Here is a 16325-nt window from a genome sequence, read left to right on the forward strand (position 1 = left end):
GAGGCGCAGAATGCTCCGGAGTAACCTGACTTCTTTCTAACTCGTTGTAGAACTCCCCCCGTTGGGGCACTCCTCTAGTGTCTATGTCTTACAAGACCACAACCATCTCTTTTTAGGTATCCTTCAGCTTCTCCATTCTGAAGGAGAGGGAATTGTAGGCCTCAACCACGGCGTCGGGGAAAGTGATCCTTGTTCCCCAAATATCTGTCTCTAGGACACTACTCGCGACTGCCTCATCGCTGCTACCTGCGAGTGCAGGTCCATTCTGCGAGGGAAGGCTAACCTCCTATACGCCTAACATACTCGAAATGTTCCTCCCCAGTAGAGTCGCCAAAATGTTTATAGATGATGGGTGACGGGGCTAGGAGATCATTCCACGTAGGTCAGGAATGCTGAGGTTAGTGTCTGAGTGAGAACTCAAACTATACCAAGGATTCTTCACAGGTGAAGATTGAGAGAAGGAAGGCAGTTGCTCAGTACTTATCTAACTCGAGGTTCGGCAGTAGGTCTTTTTGATTCTTGTTGTCTTCCTCTTAACTTCTGATTACTATGCCTATTTATGCTAGTTGGTTTCGGATAATGCCCGCCGGTCGCCCGGGGGGGGGGGGGGGGGGTAGCTCCCCTTAACCATTAGTTTCGAGAGGGTAGCCTCATTTTGACCAGTGGGCGAAGGGACCTCATTCTGACTGATGGAACGTCAGGGGGGCAGCCCAAGGCAACGTGCGCCTTGGGTCAGGTGATGAAATGATTATTCTGTGCATAGGTCATTTTAGTGTATTTAATGCGCCGAGTGACTCCTACCTTCCCGGTTGAGCGTCTTCTCCCCTTGGTATAGGCCTTAGGATAAAAAGGAAAAGGAGGGAAAGTAGGCATGTTTCCATACACGATCCCCCCTTTTTCTCTTCTTATCCATAAGGCAGTACCTTAAATTCTAACCTCCCATTCACTACGACTCAGATTCCCATGCCAGGGGAAAAGAGGGAGGTTTTGAGGCTCTGTCTTCTTTGGCCTCGCGTTCCCCCAACTTCCAAGCTCCTCGAGCCTCCCACAGCGAGCGGCTCGGGGAGAACAACGAGTAGAACCCTCGGGCCCCTGTCTAGAGTACTGCTAGAAATGAGGGGACTTTGAGTTAGGGCATGACTCATCCGACTGGAGCAGGACGCTGCCAAACCAGGAGATTAAGGGGTAGTGACCCCCTCCTCTTATGAGCCCAGGTGCTTACATACCAGACCCTAATAACTCGAGGTTCTTAGGACTTCCAGAGTAAAGTCAAGTGGGACGCAATATGTGCCCATTCAGTACTGACCAGTTATGCAATATTATCATTTAGTAGGGACATGTGACAGTGACTATCAACACATATATACGCAGAGGACGCACTTCCTTCAAAGATTTAAAAGTATAACAATAATATTAGCTATATATATATATATATATATATATATATATATAAGACTAAGAATTCTAAGTTTATATTAATGTTATTCATATTTGTCCTGTATCATGTATACTTGCAGCGGATCTTAAGATCCCTGCTTGGATCATGAACGACAAGCTGCCATGATTGAACAAACCTATTTCTGTAATTTGTCTTGGATAATTAAATCCCTTGCACATTGTTTATTTGTTAAGTAATTGTCGCTATCAAGGGATTTTTTTTTTTTTTTGGCTATATAATCAAATATTTACTCATATAAATTTAAAAGATTAGTGGGTTGTTACTGTTAGTGTCATTAGTCTATATTTTAATTATTTAATTTTGGAAAGTTGTGCTCTTATGTCATTTTTTTTTTTACTATAAGCCTAGAGACGACGAGATGGACCGACCATCTTATAACTTAATATTCTTCTTCTACAATAAAATAATTATTTGGTGCGCAAATGAAAAGAATCCATTTTATTTTGAATTGACCTAAAACTCTTCTTGTCTTATATCATTCATAAATAAAATCAACCTGCATGTGTCGACAAAACGAGAATACACATAAAAATGCGTATTTTTGTATGGAGAAGGGCTACGTGTATGGTTGATTGAAGAGTTCATCGTCTCTCTGATTCCAATGTTTTGTGGTCCAGCACTCCATATAACCAAAACCAAGAAGTGCATTTTTCAAAACCAATGAGAAAATGACACGCCAACCTCAAATAGCGTGGTCAAAATTTTACCGTACCATGCCAATCTCCATTCTTTGGTCAACAATTCCGTACCATTGCGAGTGCTCATGGACCAACTCAGTGGTTCAACGCTGACCTATCTAAGCGTGTAAGCGTAGCTAACTTTTGGGGACTTGGAATCAATTTTTTTTTTTTTTACTGCAAATTATAAATAAGTCAACGAGGGAAAAAAAATTGAGTTTAAATGTTAAAATTATAAATGCTAAATATAAATTATTTTATATTATTTTTTAAAATCAATTATTCAATTAGGTATATTTGACAATAAAATATGAATATAGTTGAATAGAATCAATTCTACTTGCATGACATAAAAAATTGTGATATAAATACACTTACCATACAATATTAAAATTAGACCTATTTAATGCTAGGGATATAATGTTAATTTATTCTAAATTAAAACTGAATTAAATCATCAAACAATACCATTTTTCTTTTGGTAATTAAGCAAGCACACAACCTCAACCTCTCACATGAATAAAAAAAAAACAGAGTGGGGAAATGTTGGGTCTATTATGGACTCAAAAATAATATTCATGATAACATAAACATTCAATGTGATTCTAAAACTTGATTAATTCGACAAATAAAATGTACGATAAGAATAGTTACAATTGTCGTGACTGTCCAACATCAAGACTAAACTAGTCATAAACTTTCCATGTTTCCATAAATAGAGTTAATCGATATGATATGCAAAGCATTCCTTGTGGACAAAATAGACCAATGACATAAATACATGATTAGCTTATGGTATATGAACCCGGTTCGATGAAGCATCATAGCGTCCAACTAGCTGATATTTTTGGATCAGATCAGCTGACCTTTGACCTTCACTTACTTTGCTCTTGCTCACCCACTCAATTTCTTTCATTTTCAAATTTTAAAGTCCAAGTGTTCGCCATCTCGTGTCTCATCCGCGGGCCGACCACTCCACACAGTCACACACACACACACACTCTCTCTCTCTACATATTTTAGTTACATTTTTACATGATTTTACACTCCACGACTCTTATAAAAGCCTTCCCTGAAGTCCCCCATCAAACAGATCAAAGCAGAGAGAAATCCCAAATCAAATAAAAACCCTTTTCTTCTTTTTTTCTAATCCGGGCTGAAGGACTCCAAACAGAGTATATGTATATGCATACACATATTTCAACCATACTAAATACACACACTTCGGCTTTTCTCTAGCAAACCCATTTCAGAGCATCTCTGTTTCACTAAACCCTTTTAATCTCTCCAGTTTCCATCAACTACATCATGAGAAAATTTAGAGGATTCAGACTCGGTTGCAAACTGGTACGGGTCTCCAAATGGGTCATCCAGAGAAGAACGAAGCAGACTAGCTATCAACGCCTAGATCATCCAAGCTATACGACCAAAGCAGTGGAAAAACTCTGCAATTGGGGTCGTTCTCTCAAACACACAGCTAAGGGGCTCTGTTTCTCCAAGCTCAAATCGGGTTATACTCGGGTCAGTGAAGACCCTATAGTTGGTAAGCCAGTGAGTGTACCAAAGGGGCACTTGGTGGTTTATGTGGGCGAGAAACAAGGTGACATGCACAAATTTTTGGTTCCTGTGATGTACTTTAATCATCCATTGTTTGAGCAATTGTTGAGAGAGAGTGAAAAGGTATACGGGTTCAACCACCCGGGTGGGATCCAGATACCCTCTCGGATAGCCGAGTTCAAGAACGTCCAAATGAGGATAGCCTCCGATGGTGGTGGCAGCTGCCGTAGACGGCGTAGCTGGTTGTCCTAATGAGGAATTGGACCACTGTTATGGTGGTGTTGATTGTGTCTCTCATAATTGCTTACTGGGGATTGTTGTTGATGATAGGGCCTTTTTTCTCTTTTTCTTTTTTTGAGCTTTCAGTTTTGTGCTCTGTACCAACTAGCTAGTGTAGAAAACTTAGCTGTATAAAATCATTTTTTTTTCTTTATTTCGTGCAGTCTAATTATTGGTTCGACGAAGGATGAAAAGAAATGACTTCTTTTCGCAAGTATTGACTCCCTGAAAGTTTATGAGACAGTTAGACGAAGGTTACATACATTTGACCCTCCTCTGAATTAAGTCCTATTGCCCTAGCTTATAAACTAAATAGAACTTGCTCTGCGTTTCATTTGCAATTTATGCAATTTATATCTACCAAGCAACAAAAAAGTTAATTCATACACAATAGGGGTAAATGAAGACAAGGAGTGAACCTACCACAATCAACTTGATGTCCATTCACTTTTCAATAGAACTAATATTATATGTATGAAGTTGGAGAGATCAAAAGCATATATCTTAGAAGTAAAGACACACTGGACTTGAAAGCATGACCTATTTGTTATTCAACTTTATCATATACAGTAAAGACTTCCGTGAACCTACCCACAATCAAGAGCTATAACCTCTGTTTGCTGGATTCCATTGCAACATGTTGTACCCGCTACATGCAGCCACACAAGCTTCCCCCACAGCAGCCTTGGAGACCCCATTGTTGCATATGTTGGCAAATGCACGCATATGTTTCATCCCGTATTGAGTTAATGATCCACAATGTGTCTCAAACAATCGGACCTGGGATTCAAAAATTATATCCTCAATGACGGGTACTGCATGTGTTAGCTGCTAAATCAAAATCAAAAGGTTAACAGAAGCCCAAGAGAATTTTGTTACCATTGATTTGAGACAATTCCAATCATCCACAATAGGCAAACCGGATGCCCTTACAGAACCTAGGGTGGAAGGACCCTTTTCGGGTCCAAAAAGGAATATTCCAATCATGTTCATACTATCATCTAAATGAATCCTGTGTCTCATTGTACTCGTTATCTGGTCTAGAATTTCTCTCTTCTTCTCTGGTTCGTCGTCTTTTGATTTCTCATACTGTCACATATCAACAAGTTTAGAAAATATAATAGCACATGAGACTGTCCACCTATTCTAACTTTTTGTTAGGCCTTGCATTGAAAAGCCTAAAAGCTCCAATAAGAGACAAAGATGGCTTACCGCTTGCCATAGGAAAAGAAGATCTGCATCCCTCTGGTTAACAACATCCAAATGGGTATCACAGAGAAATTTGTTTGTTGGCAAGTTCTCGGTGGCAGGATCAAAACCTTGATATAGGTAAAGCTTCTCGGGTTTGAGACTTTTATTTCCATATTCCATCACATGCGATCCGGCAGTGTAAGTGTTGTAATTTGAAGTCCTCAGCTTTACCTGCAAAAATTGTTATAGAGACTTCGATGAAATTTACATAGAAAACAAGATTGAAGCAATTTGCGTTCAAGAAATAAAAACTGTTTCATTAGAACATTTACATAGAAAACAAGATTGAAGCATTTTGCGTTCAAGAAATAAAAACTGTTTCATTAGAACATTTACGTAGAAAACAAGATTGAAGCATTTTGCGTTCAAGAAATAAAAACTGTTTCATTAGAACAGGTATTGACGCACACAGCATATCATGCTCTGGTGACAAGCCCAATGACATGCTAAGTGCGAATCCCAGTCAAATTGAGTAACCTAATGACCTGCTTAGATAGTTAGATGGAACGGCTTATTAATTTATATTGTTGAAAAAGGTTAGAAGCTCCATTAAGAACCAAATGGAAGTTCAAACTTTGAAGTCTCACAGCTTGATATTGTTGATCTATTGTTTCTTTCTTCAGGTTGTGGTTCTCACTGCATGAAAATATGGGCAGAATTAGTCACTTAAGATAAACAAGACCTCAAAGCCCTTTTGTTGAATATAAAATCATATATGAAACGCTAGGACCTGGTTTTTTTTTTTTTTTTTTTGGGGGGGGGGGGGGGGGGGGGGGGGGGTTGGGGGTGGGGGTGTTGGGGGAACATACCTGTCTTCCATCCAAGCAACACTATACAAATCCCCTAGGCAAGTTATATACTCTGGAGGTGGAGCAGGTTCCATCCCAGGACAATAAGTTCCCCAGCTACTCTCTTCTGCATTCGATGCCGTTGTAATGTAGATGTTTAGGTTTTCGGGCATCATACCTTCAAAGACACTCCCACTCTCACATGCTTCTATGTATATAACCTACATATATATCCATGATACAGTGTCAGTAATTAAAACTACCATATAAAATTTCAGCGATAAAACTTTTAGTTAAACAAGAGGGGAAAACTATTACCATCTCCTTGTAGTCGTGGGAAGCATGCTTCTTCTTCAAAACCTCAATGAAATCTTTCGCATAGAGGAAAGGCATATTCGGCATCCCTAAAAGAAAAAAGAAAAAGAAATAAGTAAACTACAAAAAACATACTTACTTTAAGCTCTAGTACTACTCAAAATGCACCCAATATATCCTGCCTTGGCAGTGTTCAAGGTTTTATGTTGTTTTAATTTCTCTTAGAAAACAAAATCTATATCTATCCATATACACACATACAAGAAGGTCTAAGCTCAATTGCTTGTCTAAATTCACATACTGTTTCCTGCATTGCTAGCATCCACTTCTCCTTAATTATCTATATTCAACTATTGATGTGAGTATGGGAGTAGTGAATGTCCAAGATTATGTCCTAATGGTATTATAAAGTTGAGGTATAGAGAATGAATTTGAAGCTCACCAAGCACTCCAGGGCCTCCATGATCAGAGTAGTATAAGAAGATCCTGTCATTGGGTTTGCTTTGCACAACCTTCCCACTTCCACCTTTCAAAGCGCTCCTATTGCCGAGAAGCACGGCATACAAGTTCTCTGCAGTGACATCCTTGCCAGTATAATCCTACCATCATCATCCCATGCAGTTAGGAACGCATCGAATAAACTAGTTTCATACTACTCAAATTGAAATTTTAGTCATTCTCCAATATGCCTTAATTTTTTAATTTGAATAGCCAGTAAAGTGTGCTATAGAGAAGCTCTAACAATGATATGACATAAATCTTGATATATATGTGCGCATTATGTACCTTGGGTACACCGGCATAGACATCATGACCTTGTGGATGGTTGATCATAACTCCACGCCTCGGGTTGAATTCATGCGTGGCAATGTCATCATACATAAACACCACTATGTTCTCCTCTTTCAACCCTCCTCTTTTCAAAATCTGATACGCATGGCAAACGTCCGCCTATATTGCACTCAAAATTTACTTCATATTCACAACAACAACGAACCAAAAAAAAAAAAAATACTATTAACTCGTAGCAGGCAATTTGTGAAATGTGTGTAAGTACTATTTTCGTCTACCATGTTTTATATATAAATATATAAATTTAGTTTGGTCATAACCATACAAATTTAATTAACATAATGTTTATGAGATTATACAAAACACTAAAGTTTTACAGTCAATCTGATTTCAATTTGGACAGTTATGGACAGTGTGTGTCTTAGTTACCAAGAGATAAAAGCTGAAACTAACCAAAAATGGAAATGGATCAAATTACCAGTATGAGATTATATACAAGCCAACGTGCCAATTATGAGATTACAAAATTTTGAAAACATAAACGATAATACATGTAAAATTATATAAGCCAAATCAAACTTTTAGCAATTTAGTTTGGTCAAACTAAAACTTATGATAAGAAACTTCGACCACAACAAGAGTGTTGAGAACCCAAAAATATTGGTTATGCATAGTATCAACTATTTTCATTTTTTTCTTTCAATTTACACAACATGGTTAGTACTCCCAAATACCCAATAATATTGTTGATACGAGCATGTGACATATTCGTCAATTCTCAATAAAATTTTGATAATTCAAATTTTATATTATTCAATATGAAATCACTGATATTTATGTCCCAATGACCTAAAAAATAAATATCTCATATATATAGGAATATACTAGTTCGTTTTTTCAAAAGAATTAAATTGGTCCAAACCCAATATTTTTTTAAAAAAAAATTAACTAATTAAATTGGCTACGGTACCATCTATGATGCTGCATAGTAAGCATCCTTGAGAGTCTCACCTGATGGCGGTAGTTGCCATAGCCATGTGAACCGGCAACGAGAACCGCCCATCGCGTGCCGTTTTCTTCCGGTCTATGGTCCTCCTCCACAGGCGTCCGGATCAGCGGGTCCCAACGGTTCAGCAACACGGCTCGACCACCTCTCGTAGCTTGTACTACTACTAGTAGCAAAAGCAGCACAGAGGTCCAAAGCAATAATGAATAGCAACGGTCCGCCATTGAGGACCAAATCAAGAAAACCGGCAACCACTTGCGGGAATTAGAGAGAGAAAGGAGAGAGATGAGAGCAGCTGCCTCGAGGAAGAGCAGTGAGAAAAACACACACACGCGCATATAAATGTATATATATAGCGGTGTAAGGTGCCATGCAAAAGAAGGGAGTGACACCTGTGACGAGCGCTTGAGACTAGTGGGTCCCAAAATTGGTCTATCTTAACCAGGTGGCCATCTATGATTGGTGTAGCCTTTGACTTTTGAGTCATGAAATTCAACTATTGTTGTTAACGTTCACTTTTACCTATTCTTTGGTTGATTTTGATAAATGCAAATCAAGCTAAAAGATTACTAATTTTTTATTTTAATTTTATTTTGTGCAACACTTCAAATTCATTTCAATTAATTGGCTTTGTTCCATCTCTCTGAGACTCTCACTCCCTTTAGTTTGTGAGCTTGGACAGACAATCGTGAGTTTAAGTTTGAAAGTACGTATCTTCAAATTTATTCCGATTAATTAGCTTTATTCCCATTAAATACCGAGCATGTACAGACAAATTGATTTCACTTCAATTTTCTTCTTTCAACATTTTTTTAAAAACTTTTCTATTCTTTATCAATCTGAGGCTTTTGCTTGTAAAAAGGTTATTTTCAACACAATTTAACAAACTAGTTGAAATTATATGTCAAATAAAAAAACATAGTTAGCATAGAAGTTTATCCTTAGAATTACACCAACTATAAATTACTGAGAATTCATAATTTCATATCTGTTTTGGATGGATTATTAAAACAAAATAGAAGAATGGGAAATGTTTTAATTTTTACCACATACTATTGGAGATCGTTGTCAAGTAAAGTTTCAAAATCTTAAACCCTCCTAATTTTCTAACTGAATTAAAGATCCAATTTGGTCATATCTTTCTGCCCCAAAATAGCCAAGTAACATCGGAATGGGACTCGCCGGCCATATAAGCACTAGTAATCCAATACCTAGCTAGCTAGAAGTCTCAAAGAGCCTAATTCTGGAAATTTTTCTAACTGAATTAACGGTCCAATTTGGTCAGATATTTCAAATTTATCCTAAGTGAAATTTATAATTTTCTCATTTATTGCCCTATTATCTCTGCAGTTTCATTTGATTTTTTCTTCTTCTTCGGTTTTTTTAAAAAGTAAACGCATAATGTATATATCCAAAACAAAACCACCAATAGAGAAAACCCCTATAAATACAACAAGAAAATGATACTGCATCCAAAAGTTACACCTAGAATAAGATATATGGCATCTCAAAATTGGAATAGGTATTTGGATGTAAAGCATATCACGTTATTGATATGTTTAGTTAATAAAAATACAATTGAGAGTAATTTTCATAAATAAGTAGGATCATTGAATGGTGCATTTTTAATGTGTAGACATATCAATTTCATTAAAAAATATTTATATACACATATCAATTTCATAAGGGTCTTTTTGGTGAGCGGTTTATTTTAATTCAAAACAAAACAAGTATTTTGACATCGAAAGTATGTTTTGTAACGCCCATTTGTTGCAAAATTTTTAAAAGCAAAAAGATGATAACATGTGTTGTAAAAAAAGTGTTGGAAGTTTGAAAAATATAATAGTTAGTTTTAAAATATCATTTAAGAGTTTTTTTTTTAAAAAAAAAAATTAAAAAGATTACTGTTTATAGCTATCGAAATTATTGCTACAGTGCAAAAATATGTAAAAATATTAAATTAATATTTTCATTCTTATGTAACTTAAAATAAAAATATCAAAAACAAAATGCCTACCAAACTACTACTAAATAAATAGGAAAAGATGTAATTTTTTTTTTTAATTAAGGCTATGTTTGGTAGGGTGGGTTCGAAAGGGGAGGATAATATTAGTTATGAGGGAAAAGGAAGGGAAGGGAATTATAATTTTAGTCTCCTATCGTGTTTGGTTGATTATTGAATGGAAAAGAAAATGAAGGATAATAATCATGTATTGGGGAAAGAAATGGAAGGATAGGAAGGAGAATTATTTATATAAATTTATTATTATGCCCTTTTATAATTTAAAATAATTTATATATATATATATATATATTTGTCTCCTTTTTATATTTTAAAATATAAATAAAAATTTATATTTTAAAATATAAAAAGGAGACAAATATATATATATATATATGTCTCAGGCCCATGGATCGGCCACCAGAAAATGAAAAAAAAAAAATAGGGCAAATCATTTCAACCTCCATCTCTATTCTCGTTCTCAACTCTGAACTTGCCTTTTCTCTCTCTCTCTCCTCTGCAATTGCAAACTACTACAAGAATCAGAAGTTCAAAACCCATATATTTCAGTTTATATATTTATCTGCAAGAATCAAAACTTCAAAACCCATATCGCCATCGTTTCAGATTGTTCAAAAAATCAAAACCCAATTTCAGATTATTCAAAAAACCAAAATCCATATTGATCTTTCAGTTTCCATCGCCCGCTATTCCAATTCGGGTTTGCCGTTCGCAAACTTCAGCCTCTGACCCTCCTTCTCTCAACTTTCAAGCTTGCCCCCCTCTCTCTCTGCAACTGCTAAATTAACTAATCAAGGTCTGTAATTCTTGTTTTGCAACCTAAATTCACATGTAATCTAGGGCAAAATTGGCATCTAAAATCACACACTAAGCCTTTCTTTCCCTTTCTCTTCATTTCCTCTTATTTTTGGGAGGTTAAGAAATTTACTGTTGAATACTTGTGTTAACCCTCCAAACCCTTCCCTTTCCTTCCAACAATTTTTGCCAAACACAAATTTTTAATTCCCCTCCATCACTTTTCCTTCCCTTCCCTCCCTTTGCCAGTGCACCAAACTGACCCTAAGGGAACATATCAACCACTTGGTAGACTGGAAGTAATCAATATATGCTGCCATAAAAACAAGTTATCCTCCTCCCCTCATCCATCCACCGAGAACCATCCCCCTCGCCACCTCCCCCGTAACCTCCTTGCGACCAAGACCAAACCTTCCTGCTGGAAAACCACCACACCACCCAAATTCTTGTTGTCCACCATCATCCTCAAAAGCTACTCCTAAATACCATAACACCAGTGCCCAACCATCTTTATCCCTTCAGGCCATTAATAAAAATAATGGAAAACAATCACTTCTCCCCACTCATGATTCACCTGATTATCACCCCAAACCACCTTCTGTCACATCTGCAACCAAGGACAAAATCAATAAAGCCCTCCAAAATGATAAGATCCTCAACCCAACCAACAAGACTTTCTCTGAGGTCACATACTTACCCGATGAAGTGGAAGCTGTGATTTTGAATGCCTCTAAAACTGACCTGATTGACGAAGTGGCTAGTTTGAGGAAGAAGCTTGTTGCCGCTGAAAATGACCTCGCTTCCTTTAGAGCCAGCCAACCATCTGAAGGGACTCCTTTTGGAATTGGAGTTGACACATCCATTTCTCACTCTAAGCTTGTGAGCCTCATGGACAGAGCAGCCCGGAATCATGCAGAACTTCTCCAAATCTTCAAGGACCTTCTCTCTTGCTCTGCTGCAGGTGGCCTGAGCTCCGGTAACCTGCAGGAAATTCAATTTCAAATTAAAATTATCAGGCGTCACATAGGCATAGGAATAAAGGTACTTTATCTGACATACCTTCCATTTTGGCTCCTTGTGACCTTTCACACGAAAGTCAAAAGGTTCTTGCTTCTCCATTCCTCACTAAAGATGGTCCCATCAGGCAACCCCAGCAGCTCACAATTTCATCCTCTGGTCCTTCCACAGTGTCATAGCCGTTGCCCAATGGGCAATGCATTGAGTCATAACCCATCAAACAACTACAGCTACAGCCTAGGGATCAAACAACAACTAATCCCTCTCCTTACTCTGTGGCCCAAACACAACAACTCTCCCCAGTTGACCAACCCCCTCCACGGACAGTTCCTACTGGGCACAACTCCCAACCTCAGCCCCAACTGTCAGCCACTAGATCATGGGCTGAAGTGGTTAAACAACCCCCTCCTCCTCTGTCTTCCACTGATATGGTTTTGGAATTTATTGAGCCCACAAGAACAGATTTGGGTGCTATTGGCATGCCTCCAAAAGAAGTTGAGGATGAAGGCCATTCATCTTGGAAGGGGCTGCTTGTTGGAAGATTTGCTTTCAAGAAACCTTCATTCAGCTTTGTTCAGATGACAACATCCAAGATTTGGTCAAACCAAGGGCTGCAGCAGTTTCTAGCTGATGAGGAAGGTAATTTCTATTTCAAGTTTGATAATAAGTGCTCTGCCAGCATCATCCTTGCATCTGGCCCCTATCACTTTGCCGGAAGGACTCTTCAGCTACAGAAATGGAATCCAAACCTGCCACAAAAAGTTGATAATGGTCAGTTGGTTCATGTGTGGGTCAAGATTTTCAACATTCCAATTCAATATTGGACAGCAAAGGGGCTTAGCCATGTTGCAAGTGCATTGGGCAGGCTATTGTATGCTGATAAAACTACACAGGGAAGACATAAACTAAAATATGCTAGGATCTGCATTGAAGTTGATCTCAATGCTCCTTTGGTTTTACTCTTTCCCACTGAGGAAGAACGACGACACAATGGTTGACATTATCGTGGAATACCAAGGGCTACCATTTTACTATATAACATGTAAGATGACTGGTCATAACTCTTCCCATTGCCCTAGTGTTTCTCCATCTCAGTCCAAATGGCAGCTGGTTCCATCTCGAAGCTCAAAGTCTGCTAAAGGCAAGAATTTGGCCCCTTATTCCCAACCAATTAGCCCTTCTTCATATTATCAGATGGTCCCACCTTCATTCCTCCCTGCTCACAATCAAACATTAACCCCTTCACTTAACTCCTCTTCACCACATGTTTCACATATTAATACCACCTCAAAAAGGATTTCACTCCTGCAAACCAAACAATTAGCAAGAACAGTCCCTCACTCAATTAACACTGTAAATCATGAAGCTTGTTCTACATCCTTTGCTGAACATATTCCCGAGAATGCTGCAGCCTCTATATCTGTCCCTCATATCCAAGAGGATCCCACCAGTGAAAATGCTAAGGATGATGCTACCACTGAACATTCTATCCCTATGTCTTCATCTTCATAGAGTCAATCCAGTTCAGCCACTTCAAAGGACAAAAGGTCCATGCAGAAGAATAAGAAGGGTAACAACACCCTGAATTTGCCAGTCTTCCCCCACAAAGGGCTTGGACTGCTGGGAGGTAAACATAAAACTCCCTCTCGATGATCAGTTTTGTGTATGGAATACTAGAGGCTTTAATAGGCTCCCTAAGTAGCTTCAGCAGCGTGATTTGATTATATCAAATAAGCTTGTTATGGTGTTACTATTGGAAACAAAGGTGGCTCAAGAGAATTTGGGAAATATACAAAGATATATATGCCCTAACTGGTCAGTATTACACAATTATGATTTCTCTATCTTAGGGAGAATATGGGTCCTCTAGAACCCTGATGTGCTCAAGGTTGAGCTGATTAAATCTTCTAGACAAATTATGCATTGCTCAGTAACCTACTTGCCAAACAACACTCAATTCTATACTTCCTTTGTTTATGGGGCTAATGAGCATGTGGGTATGAGGGATCTATGGGAAAGTATAATTGAGCAATCAAATGTTTTTTTTAATTCTCCATGGATTGTGCTTGGTGATTTTAACACTATTTACTCTCCCCTTGAAAATTTTGGTGGTTCACAAAGATGGACAGCTGCTATGATTGATTTTAGGGATTGCCTTAATCAATCACAACTGGAGGAATTAAGGTCTACAGGGGTTCATTTCTCTTGGAACAATATGAGTGTTGGCCATGCTAACATTGCTAAAAGGTTGGACAGGGCTGTTATTAATGAGCAGTGGACTCTCACTTATCCTATATCTGACTGCACCTTTCTCACCCCAGGCCTCTCAGATCATAGCCCCCTCCTAATCAAAATGGGTGCTCCTACTGGACCCAAGAAAATTCTTTTTAGGTACTTTAATGCTTGGGCTTCTAATTCTTTATTTCTTCCCACAGTAGAGCAGGTCTGGGCTACCCCTATTTCAGGAACAACTATGTTTCAGCTTATCCAAAAGCTTAAACTACTTAAAGGAGCTCTCAAGCTTAATTGCAGGATGGAAATCTCTAATGCTTTAGCATTAGTCACTCAGGCAAAACAATCTCTGGCTTAATATCAGGCCTTGCTCGATTCTAATCCTAGAGATATTCAGCTGAGAGTACAAGAAAATGAACTAATGCAGCAGTTCTCCAATTTTACTCTTTCTGATGAGCATTTCATTAAGCAAAAGGCTAGGGTTAAATGACTGAAAGAGGGTGATGGCAACACTTCTTTCTTCTTCAAGCTCTACAATTTAAGACTCAACAACAAGAAGATTACTTGTCTTACATCAGCAAATGGTGACTCCATTAACACTGAAGCACTTATAAGGGATGAGATTGTGGATCACTATCATAACCTTCTTGGGAGCTCACCACCTCTTTATCTTGGAAGAGAAGCACTTCAGCCTTTTATTACAAAAACTATTCCAGCCAACCTTAACCCTGCAATATGTGATTCCTTCTGATTTGGAGATTAAATCTTGTATGTTCTCTCTCAGCAAGGAAAAATCCCCTGGGCCTGATGGTTTTAATGCCCATTTTTTTCACAAGGCATGGTCTGTGATAGGCTCTGATGTGACCAAAGCCATTAAGGACTTCTTTGTCTCTGGCAAGCTGCTAAAAGAGGTTAACAATGCCTACATTGCTCTAGTACCAAAGTCTCAAAATCCTTCTTCCCTTAATGATTTTCGTCCAATTTCCTGCTGTAACACTATATATAAATGTATCACCAAGCTCTTGGCCAACAAACTCAGGCTAATCCTGCCATCCATCATTGATCAAAGCCAAAATGTATTTATTAAGGGTAGGCACATTGGTGATAGTGTTCTACTGGCTCAGGAGCTTCTTCAGGGTTATCATAGACATCTTTCACCGCCTAAGTATGCTATGAAGGTGGACCTCATGAAAGCTTTCGACTCGATGGGTTGGAATTTCCTACTGGATACTCTTGATCTTTTTGGGCTCCCTCTTCCATTTATTGGCTGGATCAAGGCTTGTATTACTTCACCATCATTCACTGTCTCCATCAATGGTGAATTCCATGGTCACTTTAGAGGGGTAAAAGGTTTAAAGCAAGGTGATCCCCTATCACCCCTTCTGTTTGTAATAGCAATGGAAGTCTTCTCTGCCATTACAAAGAAGTTTATTTCTTATTCCACATGCTTCAAATTCCACTCAAAATGTAAAAATTTGGCTATTTCCCACCTTATTTTTGCTGATGACCTACTTTTCTTCAGTCATGGAGACCTTGCTTCTATATCCACACTTAAGCATGCCCTAGATCATTTCTCTGCTCTCTCGGGAATGAAAATCAACAATTCAAAAAGTTCTTTCTTTGTCTCTGGAGTGCACTTGGCTCTAACTAACAGCATCAAAAATCTACTGGGATTTAATTGTGGCTCACTACCTATTAAATACTTGGGTGTTCCTCTTCTCTCCACTAGGCTCAAAGCAGATGACTGTCGAGGGCTAGTGGAGAGGATCACCAAAAGGATTAATCACTGGTCATCCAAGTTTCTTTCCTATGCAAGCAGAATCCAACTGATCCAATCAGTCCTTTACAGTATGATTAACTACTGGTCCAACCTATTTATTTTGCCTAAATCAGTTATAGCTGAGGTAACCAATCTTATGAGGAATTTCCTATGGTCTGGTACTGAATTCAAGCCCTCTGGAGCTAAGGTGAACTGGATTGCATGCTGTCAGCCTAAAGAATTTGGAGGTTTGGGTTTTAGAAATCTTGAAACTGCTAACACAGCAGCAGCACTTAGACACATTTGGACTCTTATTTCTAACTGCAGGGATAACCTATGGGCTCAGTGGGTTAAAGCGCAGCTCATTAGGGACAA

General features: G+C 38.3%; 2 protein-coding genes across 2 annotated transcripts; one reads left to right on the plus strand and one right to left on the minus strand.

Moving 5' to 3' along the window:
• The first annotated feature begins 3130 nt into the window (after nt 1-3130).
• On the plus strand, nt 3131-4125 carry LOC132284316 (auxin-responsive protein SAUR36-like). The gene has a single exon (XM_059786408.1). It carries the CDS (start codon nt 3445-3447, stop codon nt 3943-3945), a length of 501 nt encoding a protein of 166 aa, XP_059642391.1. The 5' UTR covers nt 3131-3444; the 3' UTR covers nt 3946-4125.
• Nucleotides 4126-4569: 444 nt separating this feature from the next.
• Nucleotides 4570-8348, minus strand: LOC132281526 (legumain). Its single transcript, XM_059783226.1, has 9 exons — nt 8130-8348; nt 7113-7277; nt 6769-6925; nt 6330-6415; nt 6033-6232; nt 5811-5859; nt 5185-5394; nt 4852-5061; nt 4570-4752 (listed from the first exon to the last, which is right to left on the minus strand). The coding sequence occupies exons 1-9, from the start codon at nt 8346-8348 to the stop codon at nt 4570-4572; spliced, it is 1479 nt and encodes a 492-aa protein (XP_059639209.1).
• Between the last annotated feature and the right edge of the window lie 7977 nt (nt 8349-16325).

This window comes from Cornus florida, unplaced genomic scaffold, assembly GCF_030987335.1.
Source record: "Cornus florida cultivar Cherokee Brave unplaced genomic scaffold, ASM3098733v1 CherokeeBrave_3.0.0_Hap2_Chr11, whole genome shotgun sequence".
Classification (NCBI taxonomy): domain Eukaryota; kingdom Viridiplantae; phylum Streptophyta; class Magnoliopsida; order Cornales; family Cornaceae; genus Cornus; species Cornus florida.

Coding starts and splice junctions, on each gene's coding strand:
- LOC132284316 (XM_059786408.1), top strand. CDS start 3,445: ATGAGAAAATTTAGAGGATTCAGACTCGGTTGCAAACTGGTACGGGTC.
- LOC132281526 (XM_059783226.1), bottom strand. CDS start 8,348: ATGGCGGACCGTTGCTATTCATTATTGCTTTGGACCTCTGTGCTGCTT. Junction 6,233..6,329: donor CCCACGACTACAAGGAGATG/GTAATAGTTTTC, acceptor ATATATATGTAG/GTTATATACATAGAAGCATG. Junction 5,860..6,032: donor GTTGCTTGGATGGAAGACAG/GTATGTTCCCCC, acceptor ATTTTCATGCAG/TGAGAACCACAACCTGAAGA.